Below are 13,901 nucleotides of genomic sequence, written 5' to 3'. Positions count from 1 at the left end.
TCTTTGAAGACATTTCACTTCTTATCCAAGAAGCTTCTTCAGCTCTGCGGTATGCAAGGATTTATACTCCTTGCAGACAGCTGGTCATTTGCCTTCTTTTAGAGAGTCGTTGATGCCACCTGGAGGCTTATCTGTGGCCTCAGGGTCACTTGAGTAGTGCAAATGGGTTTGGAGCCTTCTTGGAACTGTTGAAAGGGCTGGGGTAGGCGGCTCAGGAATTCTGGGAGTTGAAGTCCACAAGTCATAAAAGGGCCATGGTTCCCCAACCCTGAACTAAGGAAGACCTAACTCTGGAAGATTGGGAGGGTCATTCCCTTCTTAGCCCAGCTTACCTCACAGGGCTATTGAAAGGAGATATTGGTAGAAGTGCTATCTTTACCACCTTAGAGAAACAAGGTACGAATTTAACAACTAAATGAAATAAACAGATGGAAGATTACATAAACTGGTAACTAGCCAGCTTCCAGCCTACTGCGTAAATTCATGAATCGGAAGCTAATGGAAAATTCCAGAATCTCACAATCTGGGTCATTTGAGAAACAGAACTCCTTAAGTGCCCAGAGACTGAAAAAAAAATTACGCGGTCTCTAAATGGTTAAGGAAGTTTGCTTCTTTTGCAGGGACTTCCAGCGTCAGCAGATCTTTTGTTTAAATGACCGTTTGCAGTTATTACTCCAGAGCTCTTTGGAGGCTAGAAATGGCATTTTAATTTTTGTCTTCTAGGCTGCAATTTGTTTACGCCTTTCTCAATCCTAGTTGGTGCTCCTGCGTAAGGAGCTTAAAAATAAAATGGATACATGCATTTGTTTACCTCGTGAGTAATCACATCCTTCCTCATTCCGACTCGGAGCCCCACTGCGCTCATCTGCTCTTTCTGCGTTGGTTTCTCTCTCGCACTGACAGCGTCTAAATGTAGTTGCTGGCTGTAAATAGCTCAGGCAGATGTTCAACCACTCTCAAAGTTCTGGGAAACCTCAGGGATGCTACATGGCCTGGCAGGATGCGCTGGGCTGAAGCCAACACACCTTTGTTGCCAACAAGCCTGCCCAGAACTAACTTGAAGGGTTGCATCCAGAGATGTGTGGATAGAAAGCATAGCAGGGGAAACAGAGCAATCAAGGAGAGACCAGGGGTCAGGTGAGGTCTTGGGTGTGGTGGATTGCAGTCTGGATTCCCAGGAGGGAGGGGCTGCATTCCAGAAGACAAACAGGTAGCAAGGGTTAGATACAGGTAGTCCTCGATTTAACGACCACAGTTGACCCCAAAATTTATGTTGCTAAGTGAGACACTTGTTAAGTGAATTTTGCCCCATTTTACGACCTTTCTTGCCACCATTGTTAAGTGAATCACTGCAGCTGTTAAGTTAGTAGCACGGTCGTTAAGTGGAGCAGGCCTCCCCATTGACTTTGCTTGTCAGAAGGACGCAAATGGAAACCACAAGTGCCCCGGGACACTTCTACCGTCATAAATACGAGTCCGTTGCCAAGCGTACGAATTTTGATCGTGTGACCCTGGGGATGTTGCAACGGTCGTAAGGATGAAATATGGCCGTAAGTCCCTTTTTTTCAGTGCTGTTGTAACTTCAAACGGTCAACTAAATGGACTGTTGTAACTTGAGGACTACCTGTAGTTTGTGTGGGAGAAAGAGGGTGACGACAGCTCCTCCCTAATAGGTCCCCGAATATATGTTTTATGGTACAAGTGGCCTGCCTTGAGCTTGGCAAGATTTCTGTCTGTAGGTGGGGAACAATAAAGGAAAATGCTTAGAAGAAATTCCCAGGTGTAAATGACCTGAAGTACCTGTCACGGCACTAAAATGCAATGTGAAAGACTTAACAAAGATGCAAACGAGCTGAATTTTGTATGTTGTCGTTTGCCTGAGCAGCTACATCATGTCACCGTGACATCATCCCGGATTGTGACACAGACTGTGGTGGGGTGATGCCCTTTCCCCCCAACTTGGTTACCCCTAAAATGTTTTCAAATTGTAAATCTCAGCCTTCCCAGGAACTAGAGGACAAAGAAATATTTTCTGTAGTAATAAAAGAAAAGGAAACAAGATTGCTGCATTTACCATGGTCTTCCTTTCTTTCAAAATAAAAAATAAAAAATTACGCAGGTAGAGTTTGAATGCATCAATCCCAAAAAACAGAAGAAGAAAAGGAGCTACAAGAACTCAGGCATCATCATTGTCAAGTCCTGCAAAGTAAGTGCTTTACTGAGACTGCTGGGATGGATAACAGCTGCTTCTCAGGAGGAGGGACGATTTTGTTTGGGCTTTTCTAGAAATATGTAATTTGGAAGTAGGAAGGCTGTTGGGGGGCTGTTTGCTGTAGGCTTCTACATATGGGAAAAAATTGGAAATGTCATAGCTGAAAATCAGCTATGGGCATGGCCCAGCCAAGGAAGAATGAGATCAACCCTGCACTGTTAGGCAGTCCATTAATCTTAAGTTTCAAGATTAATGCTCTAAAAACCTCCAGTGATGGAGCACCCACAACTTCTGGAGGCAAATTCTGTTCCACTGGTTAATTGTCCTCACTGTCAGGAAGTTTCTCCTTAATTCCAGCTTGCTTCTCTCCTTGATTAGTTCCCATCCATTGTTTCTTGTTCTGCCTTCTAGTGTGTTGCCTCTTTTTTGTGGCAGCCCCTCAAATACTGGAAGACTGCTATCATGTCCCCCCTGGTCCTTCTTTTCTCCAGACTAGCCAAACCCAAATCCTGCCACCGTTCTTCATATGTTTTAGTCTCCAGATCTTTAATCCTCCTAGTTGCTCTTCTCTGCACTTTTTCCAAAGTCTCAACATCTTTTTTGTAATGTGGCGACCAAAACTGGATGCAGCATTCCAGGTGTGGCCTTACTCACAGTACTAATACTTTGAAATACTTAAACACTAGGTTATAATTCCAACCAGTCACTAACTGACCAGTCATAAGTAGAGGACTAAGCTAAGCAAGACAGATGTTAAATGAGTTGCACCCCACTTTATGGCCTTTTTTTGCCACAGTTGTTAAGTGACTCATGCAGTCATTAAATAAATAGTTGTAAGCCGAGGACTACCTGTATTATAGTCTCAGAACTGAAATATTTTTTTAACATGTCTGAGCATAAGGGAAGGTAGAGGTGAGATACTGAGATATATTAGTAAAAGCGTATAAATGCCGCAGTGTGCTGTAGTGGAGAAGTCCTTTTGCACCCTCCGTGGTATATTATCAAGGAGTACAAATGCATAAATATGCATAAACTTTTTCTCAGAGGATGGTGCCCAAAGCACTCTGTTACTTAACTCAGCACTGCAGTCAATAAATTACCATCTCCTCTGCTTCTGAAATATAAAACCTCTGGAGTTATTCACTCTTTTAGACTCCGAAGACCTTTTGCTTTTCAGTTTGATGGATTATAACGGCTAAACCGCTTTCAGATTTGCATTAAAATCATAATTACTGACATAATACCAAAATTGCCGGAATGGCATCTAATCAGCATCGAATCACCCGAAGGGCCAGGGTCTCCACTGTGGGACAAATGCAATAAATTTCTAAAATGCCAACTCTGACAAGCCACGATGAAGACAAACACCAGGCCTGATTAAGCTGCCATTGCACCAAATTGGATGAGTCAGGTGGGGCTTCAGCAGGCGGTCTGCAAGGAGGGCGAGGTCTGCGCCCCCACCGGGGGTCTGAGTCACTGGCAGCTCCGAGGCCAGCCAAGAGTTTTGCAAATGGGCCAAGGATCTAGTCCCTCTGTTGACTCCTGCTTTGGAGAATACAGCTGCCAAGAATACCGTTGTTGTGAATTTTGCCCTTTCTTGCCAGAATTCTCCCAAGAGTAAGAATTCTCATTGCTGGCTGGGGAATTCTGAGAGTTGAAGTCCACGTGGCTTAAAGTTGCCAAGGGTTGAGAAGGACTGAACTAGTATAAAGCAATAAGCGAGTGTTTTTGTGAAACAGTCTTGCTTTGCGTTGACTTGCTCTCTTTCTCCTTTCCTTCTCCCCTCCTCTCAAATCTCCCTCCTCCTCATCCTTAAGATCACCCGAGATTATTCCTTCCTGGATTACATCCTCGGAGGCTGCCAGTTAATGTTTACGGTAAGGATCTTGGTGATTTTTCTTTCCACCAACGCTAACAGCATAATCACTGTTGTGGCCTCTGGGTTAAATCTCAGCGTTAATTAAAGCATCAGCGATGCCTGGAAGTTGGGAAAAGGCTGGTTTCCTAAGCGGAAATATGCCCCACCGTGGCCCACAAAATTACAGGGGGTGCGTTGCTCTCTGGTTAGACGAAACCCCAACAAAATGTTTGCCACCCACTTAGCAAAACGTTGGGAGTCTGAACAGTAGAGAAAAAGGTGACGTTTGCATCATCACACAAGATCCAGGAGGGATGTAAGGAAAGCAATGCAGCACATTTATGGATAGACTTTATTATTATTATTATTATTATTATTATTATTATTATTATTATTATTATTATTATTATTATTATTATTATTATTATTATTATTATTATAATTTATATACCGCCCTATCTCCCTTACAGGACTCAGGGCGGTGAACAGGCAATAATAAAAATCACAATAAATATTACATAAAAGCCTGCTCTAAATAAATAAATAAATAAATAAATAAATAAATAAATAAATAAATAAATAAAAAATATTACATAAAAGCCTGCTTTAAAATATAAAACCCCTAACCCCTTTATTCGGCCTAGGAATCCACAACCAGGCTGGATTTGCTTCGCCCCCAAACACACTGACCATTTCTGTTATGATTTCATATGCACGTTTCCTTGGTAACCTCATTACTTGAGCAAAGGAAGAATTATGTTCCAATTAGGCACATACAAGTAACGATGGGATAAAGCATGCTGCTGCCTAAGGCAGAACATCCAAATTTCCTTTCAGACATTTTCACTCTGAATTAATTTGGGACACCGTGTCCCCGAAAAGTTTGGTCAAATTTCCTTGACCAAACCAGGAATTGGTTTCAGCTTGGAGAATGTCTCGGGTGGACTCGGGAGTCCAAATATTGAAGCAAAGAAATGCTGGCTCAGGAATTCTGGGAGTTGAAGTCCACGAGTCGTAAAAGAGCCAAGGTTCCTCACCCCTGGTATAGGGTCTCCTACTCAAGCAAGGGGTTGGACTAGAAGACCTCCAAGGTCCCTTCCATGATAATTCTAATGTGTTCTAAAACTCCAGTGCTGTCTCCTGAAAAGTTTGCCAATATCTCCCGTGTGCTATAGACAATTTTAATCTTTCTTCCCACCGCAGCTGGTTTGGTATCCCGGGAAAGCTATGAAAGTTGGCCTTGTAACCCCTTGTGCCAAACTAATATTTCCAGGCGCAGCCTGCAGGAGTTTTGAAGCACTGTGCGGCAAATGCGGGGCTTCAGTTTTGATTTGTTGTGTTGACTTAAGGAGACACACAGGAAAAGGGAGGAAGTATTGCCATAGAAACGGGAACGGGCACAAATGTGTTCTCTGTGCAGCATGAACTGTTGCATAATGACACCATTTCAGGACAGATGAAACGGCAAAACCAGGACCTGGGGCATCTGTCTAAAGCTGAAATCAGGGAAGAATACAGAATAGAGAATAACAGAGATGGAAGGGACCTTAGAGGTCATCTAGACCAACCCCCTGCCCAAGCAGGAGACCCTACACCGTTCCAGACAAACAGCTGTCCAGTCTCTTCTTGAAAACCTCCAGTGATGGAGCACTCACAACTTCTGGAGGCAAGTTGTTCCCCTGATTAATTGTTACCAACGTCAGGACATTTCTTTTTATTTCTAGGTTAGATTTGGGGATGTTTTAGAAGGGTGTCCAACTTTGGCAATTTTAAGATCCGTGGATTTCAATTCCCAGAATTCCTCAGCCAGCCATGTTGGACACCCCTGCCATACATAGTTTGGGCTTAACCCTGGGGGGCACAGAAGATATTAAGGAGTGAGCAGCAATTTAGAGGGTGATACCCTCTTTCCGATTTTTCCAGTGTCAGTTTCAATTCCTGACGGCTTTCCTGTCCCATCTTCAAACAGACAGTCCTCAAATTATAATCATTCGTTTAGCAACTGTTCAAAGTTACAACAGGCCTTTAAAAAAGGGAAATATCACTGGTCCTCATACTTAACAACTGTCACAGCATCCACGCATTCACATTGGCAACTGGCATGTAGCTACAACGGCTGCAGTATCCCAGGATCACGTAGATCTCTCTGTGACCTTTCCAGGGGGCTTTTGACATGCAAAACTAATGGAGGCAGCTGGTTTTGCTTAATAACTGCATGATTCACTTAACATCCATAGGAACAAGGTCATAAAATTGGGTGTGACTGACTTAATGAGTGCATTGCTTAATGATGGAAGTTCCCATCCCTACCTTGTGGCGATGAGGGTGGTGAGGTCCAATTACTACTCCACCCTCATTGCGTCATCAGATAATCGCCCAGCCTCCCTCTTCAGGGTGACCCGCTCCCTTCTCCAATTGGGGGGGGGGAGGATCACCTGGCGGGGAAGGCTGAGGAGTTTGCACAGTATCTGCATGACAAAGTCGCTCGGATCCGAGAGGGTTTGNGTTTACCTCGTGAGTAATCACATCCTTCCTCATTCCGACTCGGAGCCCCACTGCGCTCATCTGCTCTTTCTGCGTTGGTTTCTCTCTCGCACTGACAGCGTCTAAATGTAGTTGCTGGCTGTAAATAGCTCAGGCAGATGTTCAACCACTCTCAAAGTTCTGGGAAACCTCAGGGATGCTACATGGCCTGGCAGGATGCTCTGGGCTGAAGCCAACACACCTTTGTTGCCAGCAAGCCTGCCCAGAACTAACTTGAAGGGTTGCATCCAGAGATGTGTGGATAGAAAGCATAGCAGGGGAAACAGAGCAATCAAGGAGAGACCAGGGGTCAGGTGAGGTCTTGGGTGTGGTGGATTGCAGTCTGGATTCCCAGGAGGGAGGGGCTGCATTCCAGAAGACAAAGAGGTAGCAAGGGTTAGATATAGGTAGTCCTCGATTTAACGACCACAGTTGACCCCAAAATTTATGTTGCTGAGACACTTGTTAAGTGAATTTTGTCCCATTTTACGACCTTTCTTGCCACCATTGTTAAGTGAATCACTGCAGCTGTTAAGTTAGTAGCATGGTTGTTAAGTGGAGCAGGCCTCCCCATTGACTTTGCTTGTCAGAAGGACGCAAATGGAAACCACAAGTGCCCCGGGACACTTCAACCGTCATAAATACGAGTCCGTTGCCAACCGTACGAATTTTGATCGCGTGACCCTGGGGATGTTGCAACGGTCGTAAGGATGAAATATGGCCGTAAGTCCCTTTTTTCCAGTGCTGTTGTAACTTCAAACGGTCAACTAAATGGACTGTTGTAACTTGAGGACTACCTGTAGTTTGTGTGGGAGAAAGAGAATGACGACAGCTCCTCCCTAATAGATCCCCGAATATATGTTTTATGGTACAAGTGGCCTGCCTTAAGCTTGGCAAGATTTCTGTCTGTAGGTGGGGAACAATAAAGGAAAATGCTTGGAAGAAATTCCCAGGTGTAAATGACCTGAAGTACCTGTCACATTGCACTAAAATGCAATGCGAAAGACTTAACAAAGATGCAAACGAGCTGAATTTTGTATGTTGTCGTTTGCCTGAGCAGCTGAAGCAAGCTACATCATGTCACCGTGACATCATCCCGGATTGTGACACAGACTGTGGTGGGGTGATGCCCTTCCCCCCCAACTTGGTTACCCCTAAAATGTTTTGAAATTGTAAATCTCAGCCTTCCCAGGAACTAGAGGACAAAGAAATATTTTCAGTAGTTATAAAAGAAAAGGAAACAAGATTGCTGCATTTACCATGGTCTTCCTTTCTTTCAAAATAAAAAATTACGCAGGTAGAGTTTGAATGCATCAATCCCAAAAAACAGAAGAAGAAAAGGAGCTACAAGAATTCAGGCATCATCATTGTCAAGTCCTGCAAAGTAAGTGCTTTACTGAGACTGCTGGGATGGATAACAGCTGCTTCTCAGGAGGAGGGACGATTTTGTTTGGGCTTTTCTAGAAACATGTAATTTGGAAGTAGGAAGGCTGTTGGGGGGCTGTTTGCTGTAGGCTTCTACATATGGGAAAAAATTGGAAATGTCATAGCTGAAAATCAGCTATGGGCATGGCCCAGCCAAGGAAGAATGAGATCAACCTGCACTGTTAGGCAGTCCATTAATCTTAAGTTTCAAGATTAATGCTCTAAAAACTCCAGTGATGGAGCACCACAACTTCTGGAGGCAAATTCTGTTCCACTGGTTAATTGTCCTCACTGTCAAGAAGTTTCTCCTTAATTCCAGGTTGCTTCTCTCCTTGATTAGTTCCCATCCATTGTTTCTTGTTCTGTCTTTTAGTGTGTTGCCTCTTCTTTGTGGCAGCCCCTCAAATACTGGAAGACTGCTATCATGTCCTCCCTGGTCCTTCTTTTCTCCAGCCAAACCCAAATCCTGCCACCGTTCTTCAAATGTTTTAGTCTCCAGATCTTTAATCCTCCTAGTTGCTCTTCTCTGCACTTTTTCCAAAGTCTCAACATCTTTTTTGTAATGTGGTGACCAAAACTGGATGCAGCATTCCAGGTGTGGCCTTACTCACAGTACTAATACTTTGAAATACTTAAACACTAGGTTATAATTTCAACCAGTCACTAACTGACCAGTCATAAGTAGAGGACTAAGCTAAGCAAGACAGATGTTAAATGAGTTGCATCTCACTTTATGGCCTTTTTTTGCCACAGTTAAGTGACTCATGCAGTCATTAAATAAATAGTTGTAAGCCGAGGACTACCTGTATTATAGTCTCAGAACTGAAATATTTTTTTAACATGTCTGAGCATAAGGGAAGGTAGAGGTGAGATACTGAGATATATTAGTAAAAGCGTATAAATGCCGCAGTGTGCTGTAGTGGAGAAGTCCTTTTGCACCCTCCGTGGTATATTATCAAGGAGTACAAATGCATAAATATGCATAAACTTTTTCTCAGAGGATGGTGCCCAAAGCACTCTGTTACTTAACTCAGCACTGCAGTCAATAAATTACCATCTCCTCTGCTTCTGAAATAAAAAACCTCTGGAGTTATTCACTCTTTTAGACTCCGAAGACCTTTTGCTTTTCAGTTTGATGGATTATAACGGCTAAACCGCTTTCAGATTTGCATTAAAATCATAATTACTGACATAATACCAAAATTGCCGGAATGGCATCTAATCAGCATCTAATCACCCGAAGGGCCAGGGTCTCCACTGTGGGACAAATGCAATAAATTTCTAAAATGCCAACTCTGACAAGCCACGATGAAGACAAACACCAGGCCTGATTAAGCTGCCATTGCACCAAATTGGATGAGTCAGGTGGGGCTTCAGCAGGCGGTCTGCAAGGAGGGCGAGGTCTGCGCCCCCACCGGGGGTCTGAGTCACTGGCAGCTCCAAGGCCAGCCAAGAGTTTTGCAAATGGGCCAAGGATCTAGTCCCTCTCTTGACTCCTGCTTTGGAGAATACAGCTGCCAAGAATACCATTGTTGTGAATTTTGCCCTTTCTTGCCAGAATTCTCCCAAGACTAAGAATTCTCATTGCTGGCTGGGGAATTCTGAGAGTTGAAGTCCACGTGGCTTAAAGTTGCCAAGGGTTGAGAAGCACTGAACTAGTATAAAGCAATAAGCGAGTGTTTTTGTGAAACAGTCTTGCTTTGCGTTGACTTGCTCTCTTTCTCCTTTCCTTCTCCCCTCCACTCAAATCTCCCTCCTCCTCATCCTTAAGATCACCCGAGATTATTCCTTCCTGGATTACATCCTCGGAGGCTGCCAGTTAATGTTTACGGTAAGGATCTTGGTGATTTTTCTTTCCACGAACGCTAACAGCATAATCACTGTTGTGGCCTCTCGGTTAAATCTCAGCATTAATTAAAGCATCAGCGATGCCTGGAAGTTGGGAAAAGGCTGGTTTCCTAAGCGGAAATATGCCCCACCGTGGCCCACAAAATTACAGGGGTTGCGTTGCTCTCTGGTTAGACGAAACCCCAACAAAATGTTTGCCACCCACTTAGCAAAACGTTGGGAGTCTGAACAGTAGAGAAAAAGGTGACGTTTGCATCACACAAGATCCAGGAGGGATGTAAGGAAAGCAATGCAGCACATTTATGGATAGACTTTATTATTATTATTATTATTATTATTATTATTATTATTATTATTATTATTATTATTATTATTATTATTATTATTATTAAAATTTATATACCGCCCTATCTCCCTTACAGGACTCAGGGCGGTGAACAGGCAATAATAAAAATCACAATAAATATTACATAAAAGCCTGCTTTAAATAAATAAATAAATAAATAAATAAATAAATAAATAAATAAATAAATAATATTACATAAAAGCCTGCTCTAAAATATAAAACCCCTAACCCCTTTATTCGGCCTAGGAATCCACAACCAGGCTGGATTTGCTTCGCCCCCAAACACACTGACCATTTCTGTTATGATTTCATATGCACGTTTCCTTGGTAACCTCATTACTTGAGCAAAGGAAGAATTATGTTCCAATTAGGCACATACAAGTAACGATGGGATAAAGCATGCTGCTGCCTAAGGCAGAACATCCAAATTTCCTTTCAGACATTTTCACTCTGAATTAATTTGGGACACCGTGTCCCCGAAAAGTTTGGTCAAATTTCCTTGACCAAACCAGGAATTGGTTTCAGCTTGGAGAATCTCTCGGGTGGACTCGGGAGTCCAAATATTGAAGCAAAGAAATGCTGGCTCAGGAATTCTGGGAGTTGAAGTCCACGAGTCGTAAAAGAGCCAAGGTTCCCCACCCCTGGTATAGGGTCTCCTACTCAAGCGAGGGGTTGGACTAGAAGACCTCCAAGGTCCCTTCCATGATAATTCTAATGTGTTCTAAAACTTCAGTGCTGTCTCCTGAAAAGTTTGCCAATATCTCCCGTGTGCTATAGAGAATTTTAATCTTTCTTCCCACCGCAGCTGGTTTGGCATCCCGGGAAAGCTATGAATGTTGGCCTTGTAACCCCTTGTGCCAAACTAATATTTCCAGGCGCAGCCTGCAGGAGTTTTGAAGCACTGTGCGGCAAATGCGGGGCTTCAGTTTTGATTTGTTGTGTTGACTTAAGGAGACACACAGGAAAAGGGAAGAAGTATTGCCATAGAAACGGGAACGGGCACAAATGTGTTCTCTGTGCAGCATGAACTGTTGCATAATGACACCATTTCAGGACAGATGAAATGGCAAAACCAGGACCTGGGGCATCTGTCTGAAGCTGAAATCAGGGAAGAATACAGAATAGAGAATAACAGAGATGGAAGGGACCTTAGAGGTCATCTAGACCAACCCCCTGCCCAAGCAGGAGACCCTACACCGTTACAGACAAACAGCTGTCCAGTCTCTTCTTGAAAACCTCCAGTGATGGAGCACACACAACATCTGGAGGCAAGCTGTTCCACTGATTAATTGTTACCAACATCAGGACATTTCTTTTTATTTCTAGGTTAGATTTGGGGATGTTTTAGAAGGGTGTCCAACTTTGGCAATTTTAAGATCCGTGAATTTCAATTCCCAGAATTCCTCAGTCAGCCATGTTGGACACCCCTGCCCTACATAGTTTGGGCTTAACCCTGGGGGGCACAGAAGATATTAAGGAGTGAGCAGCAATTTAGAGGGTGATACCCTCTTTCCGATTTTTCCAGTGTCAGTTTCAATTCCTGACGGCTTTCCTGTCCCATCTGCAAACAGACAGTCCTCAAATTATAATCATTCGTTTAGCAACTGTTCAAAGTTACAACGGGCCTTTAAAAAAGGGAAATATCACTGGTCCCTCATACTTACAACTGTCACAGCATCCACGCATTCACATTGGCAACTGGCATGTAGCTACAACGGCTGCAGTATCCCAGGATCACATAGATCTCTCTGTGACCTTTCCAGGGGGCTTTTGACATGCAAAACCAATGGAGGCAGCTGGTTTTGCTTAATAACTGCATGATTCACTTAACATCCATAGGAACAAGGTCATAAAATTGGGTGTGACTGACTTAATGAGTGCATTGCTTAATGATGGAAGTTCCCATCCCAATTATGGTCAAAACTCAAGGAGCCCTTGACTTCTTTGTGGATGTAGCATGACTTTTTCCCCCAGAATGCTTCTCAACTTACCTGTTTGGTCCACTCCCATTCAGATGTTAACCACTCCTGATTCTGCTTAGCTTCCAGGCCCAGATAAAGCCAGCTAATTGGGGGCCAGCTCTTGTGAGTCAAAGATCAGTCCGAATCAGTGGGGGATCTGACCTGTTTTTCTATTTCTAATTCAGCAAAATGATGCTTTATGGTCAAAGGAGAAGAAGGGGCTGTTTCTCATTTTACAGAATAAAGAATAACGGAGTTGGAAAAGACCTTGGAGATCTTCTAGTCCAGCCCCCTGGCTCGAGCAATGCCGAATCTCTCAACCGGCCTCGCCTTTCCCACCGAACAATTTCAGGCGTAAAATGAAGTCTCTTTGGCATCTTTCCTTGCAGGTCGGAATTGACTTCACGGCCTCCAACGGAAATCCTCGGGATCCGACGTCTTTGCACTACATTAACCCCATGGGGAGCAACGAATACCTTTCAGCCATCTGGGCGGTGGGGCAGATTATCCAAGACTACGACACGTAAGTGTAACAGAGTAGGTCACACACCCAGTGTTTCGTCGGGAGCATCACGTTGGGAGCGGCAAAAGGGCCGCTCTGAGCATTTCCAGAAGTGGTTTGAAAACAGAACTCACTCGGTGAGTTGCTGCTAGCCCAGTCGAGACGAGGGATTTTGCACGGCCGTTTGAAATAGGGAGCATTTTGACTGTGGGGTCCTTGGTGCTCTCTGAGCTGGGTGGTTTTCTTGCAGAAACCTCACTCCTTACTAGCAACGATGATGTTAGCTACTCAGGGTAATGAAACATCTGCAAGAAAACCAGCAAGGACCCCACTGTCCTCCTCCTCCTCCCTCCTCCCTGCAAACCTCACTCCTTACTAGCACTGATGATGTTACCTACTCACGGTAATGAAACGTCTGCAAGAAAACCCGCAAGCTCAGAGAGCCCCAAGGAGCCCTCGTTTCAACCCTCATTCCAGGGACCCCTTTGCTTTGAGATGTTAAAGATGGGAGAAGCCAGGATTGGCAAAGGGCGTTTCCTCACTGGGCCTCTCACGTTTGTTCTGTTTCTTCTCAATTCTCTTGTAGGGACAAAATGTTTCCTGCCTTGGGATTTGGGGCCCAGCTCCCACCAGACTGGAAGGTAAATCGGGGTGACTGGCTTTAGAATGTTTCACGATGACTTTCATCTCTAGGTGGGATTATGGTTTGAGTGGTTCCTTCTTGGTTCTGATTCAACCGGATGTTCCTTTAGCACTCAGAAAGAAAGATTGACTTCAGCTCCCAGAATGCTTAGCAGCAGCCAGGAAAAATAGGGAATTCTTGGAGCTGAATTCCACATCTTGGCAAAGGACACAAAGATTGAAGATGCTTAAACTAATAAAGTCATCATCATATTTTTTATTTATTAGGATAACTGAAGTTCAAATCCTTAGTCGGTTTTGGTGGCCATGGGGTGTCTTTGAGTCTCTCAGGACCTACATTCACACAACCCTTTTAATCTGGTTACTCAACCTATTGCAGTAGAGTTCTATACAATATCTGGAATCAACACTCCACAAGCTGGGTTTACACACCATGACAAACCACAACACCTTCCGCAGTTCAGGCTGTTGTGTAAATGCATCGGTTAGGTCTTTGTCTGATTGCCATCCCGGGAAGTCTTCAACTGACCACAGTAGTTAAGCCAACTCTGGTAGGCTGTGTTCTGCATTATTCTATGTCCTAA

The 13,901-nt window shown here is 43.9% G+C and overlaps 1 protein-coding gene across 2 annotated transcripts in view; it reads left to right on the top strand.

Moving 5' to 3' along the window:
- Positions 1-13,901, top strand: part of CPNE2 (copine 2) — a 45,550-nt gene that overhangs the window by 23,242 nt on the left and 8,407 nt on the right. The window contains exons 8-12 of one of the 2 annotated variants that reach the window (XM_015822953.1): positions 2,174-2,201; positions 7,891-7,977; positions 9,790-9,849; positions 12,563-12,696; positions 13,262-13,316. In XM_015822953.1, the coding sequence (XP_015678439.1) occupies positions 2,174-2,201; positions 7,891-7,977; positions 9,790-9,849; positions 12,563-12,696; positions 13,262-13,316 (364 nt within the window). Of the gene's footprint in view, positions 1-2,119; positions 2,207-4,029; positions 4,090-7,890; positions 7,978-9,789; positions 9,850-12,562; positions 12,697-13,261; positions 13,317-13,901 lie in introns of both variants that reach the window. The other variant, XM_015822952.1, reaches the window with a different exon arrangement.

The sequence above is a fragment of the Protobothrops mucrosquamatus genome, unplaced genomic scaffold (genome assembly GCF_001527695.2).
Source record: "Protobothrops mucrosquamatus isolate PMUCROS unplaced genomic scaffold, P.Mucros_1.0 scaffold1729, whole genome shotgun sequence".
NCBI lineage: Eukaryota > Metazoa > Chordata > Lepidosauria > Squamata > Viperidae > Protobothrops > Protobothrops mucrosquamatus.
The sequence above is the reverse complement of the archived record's forward strand: the minus strand, read 5'-3'. Positions and strand labels throughout refer to the sequence as shown.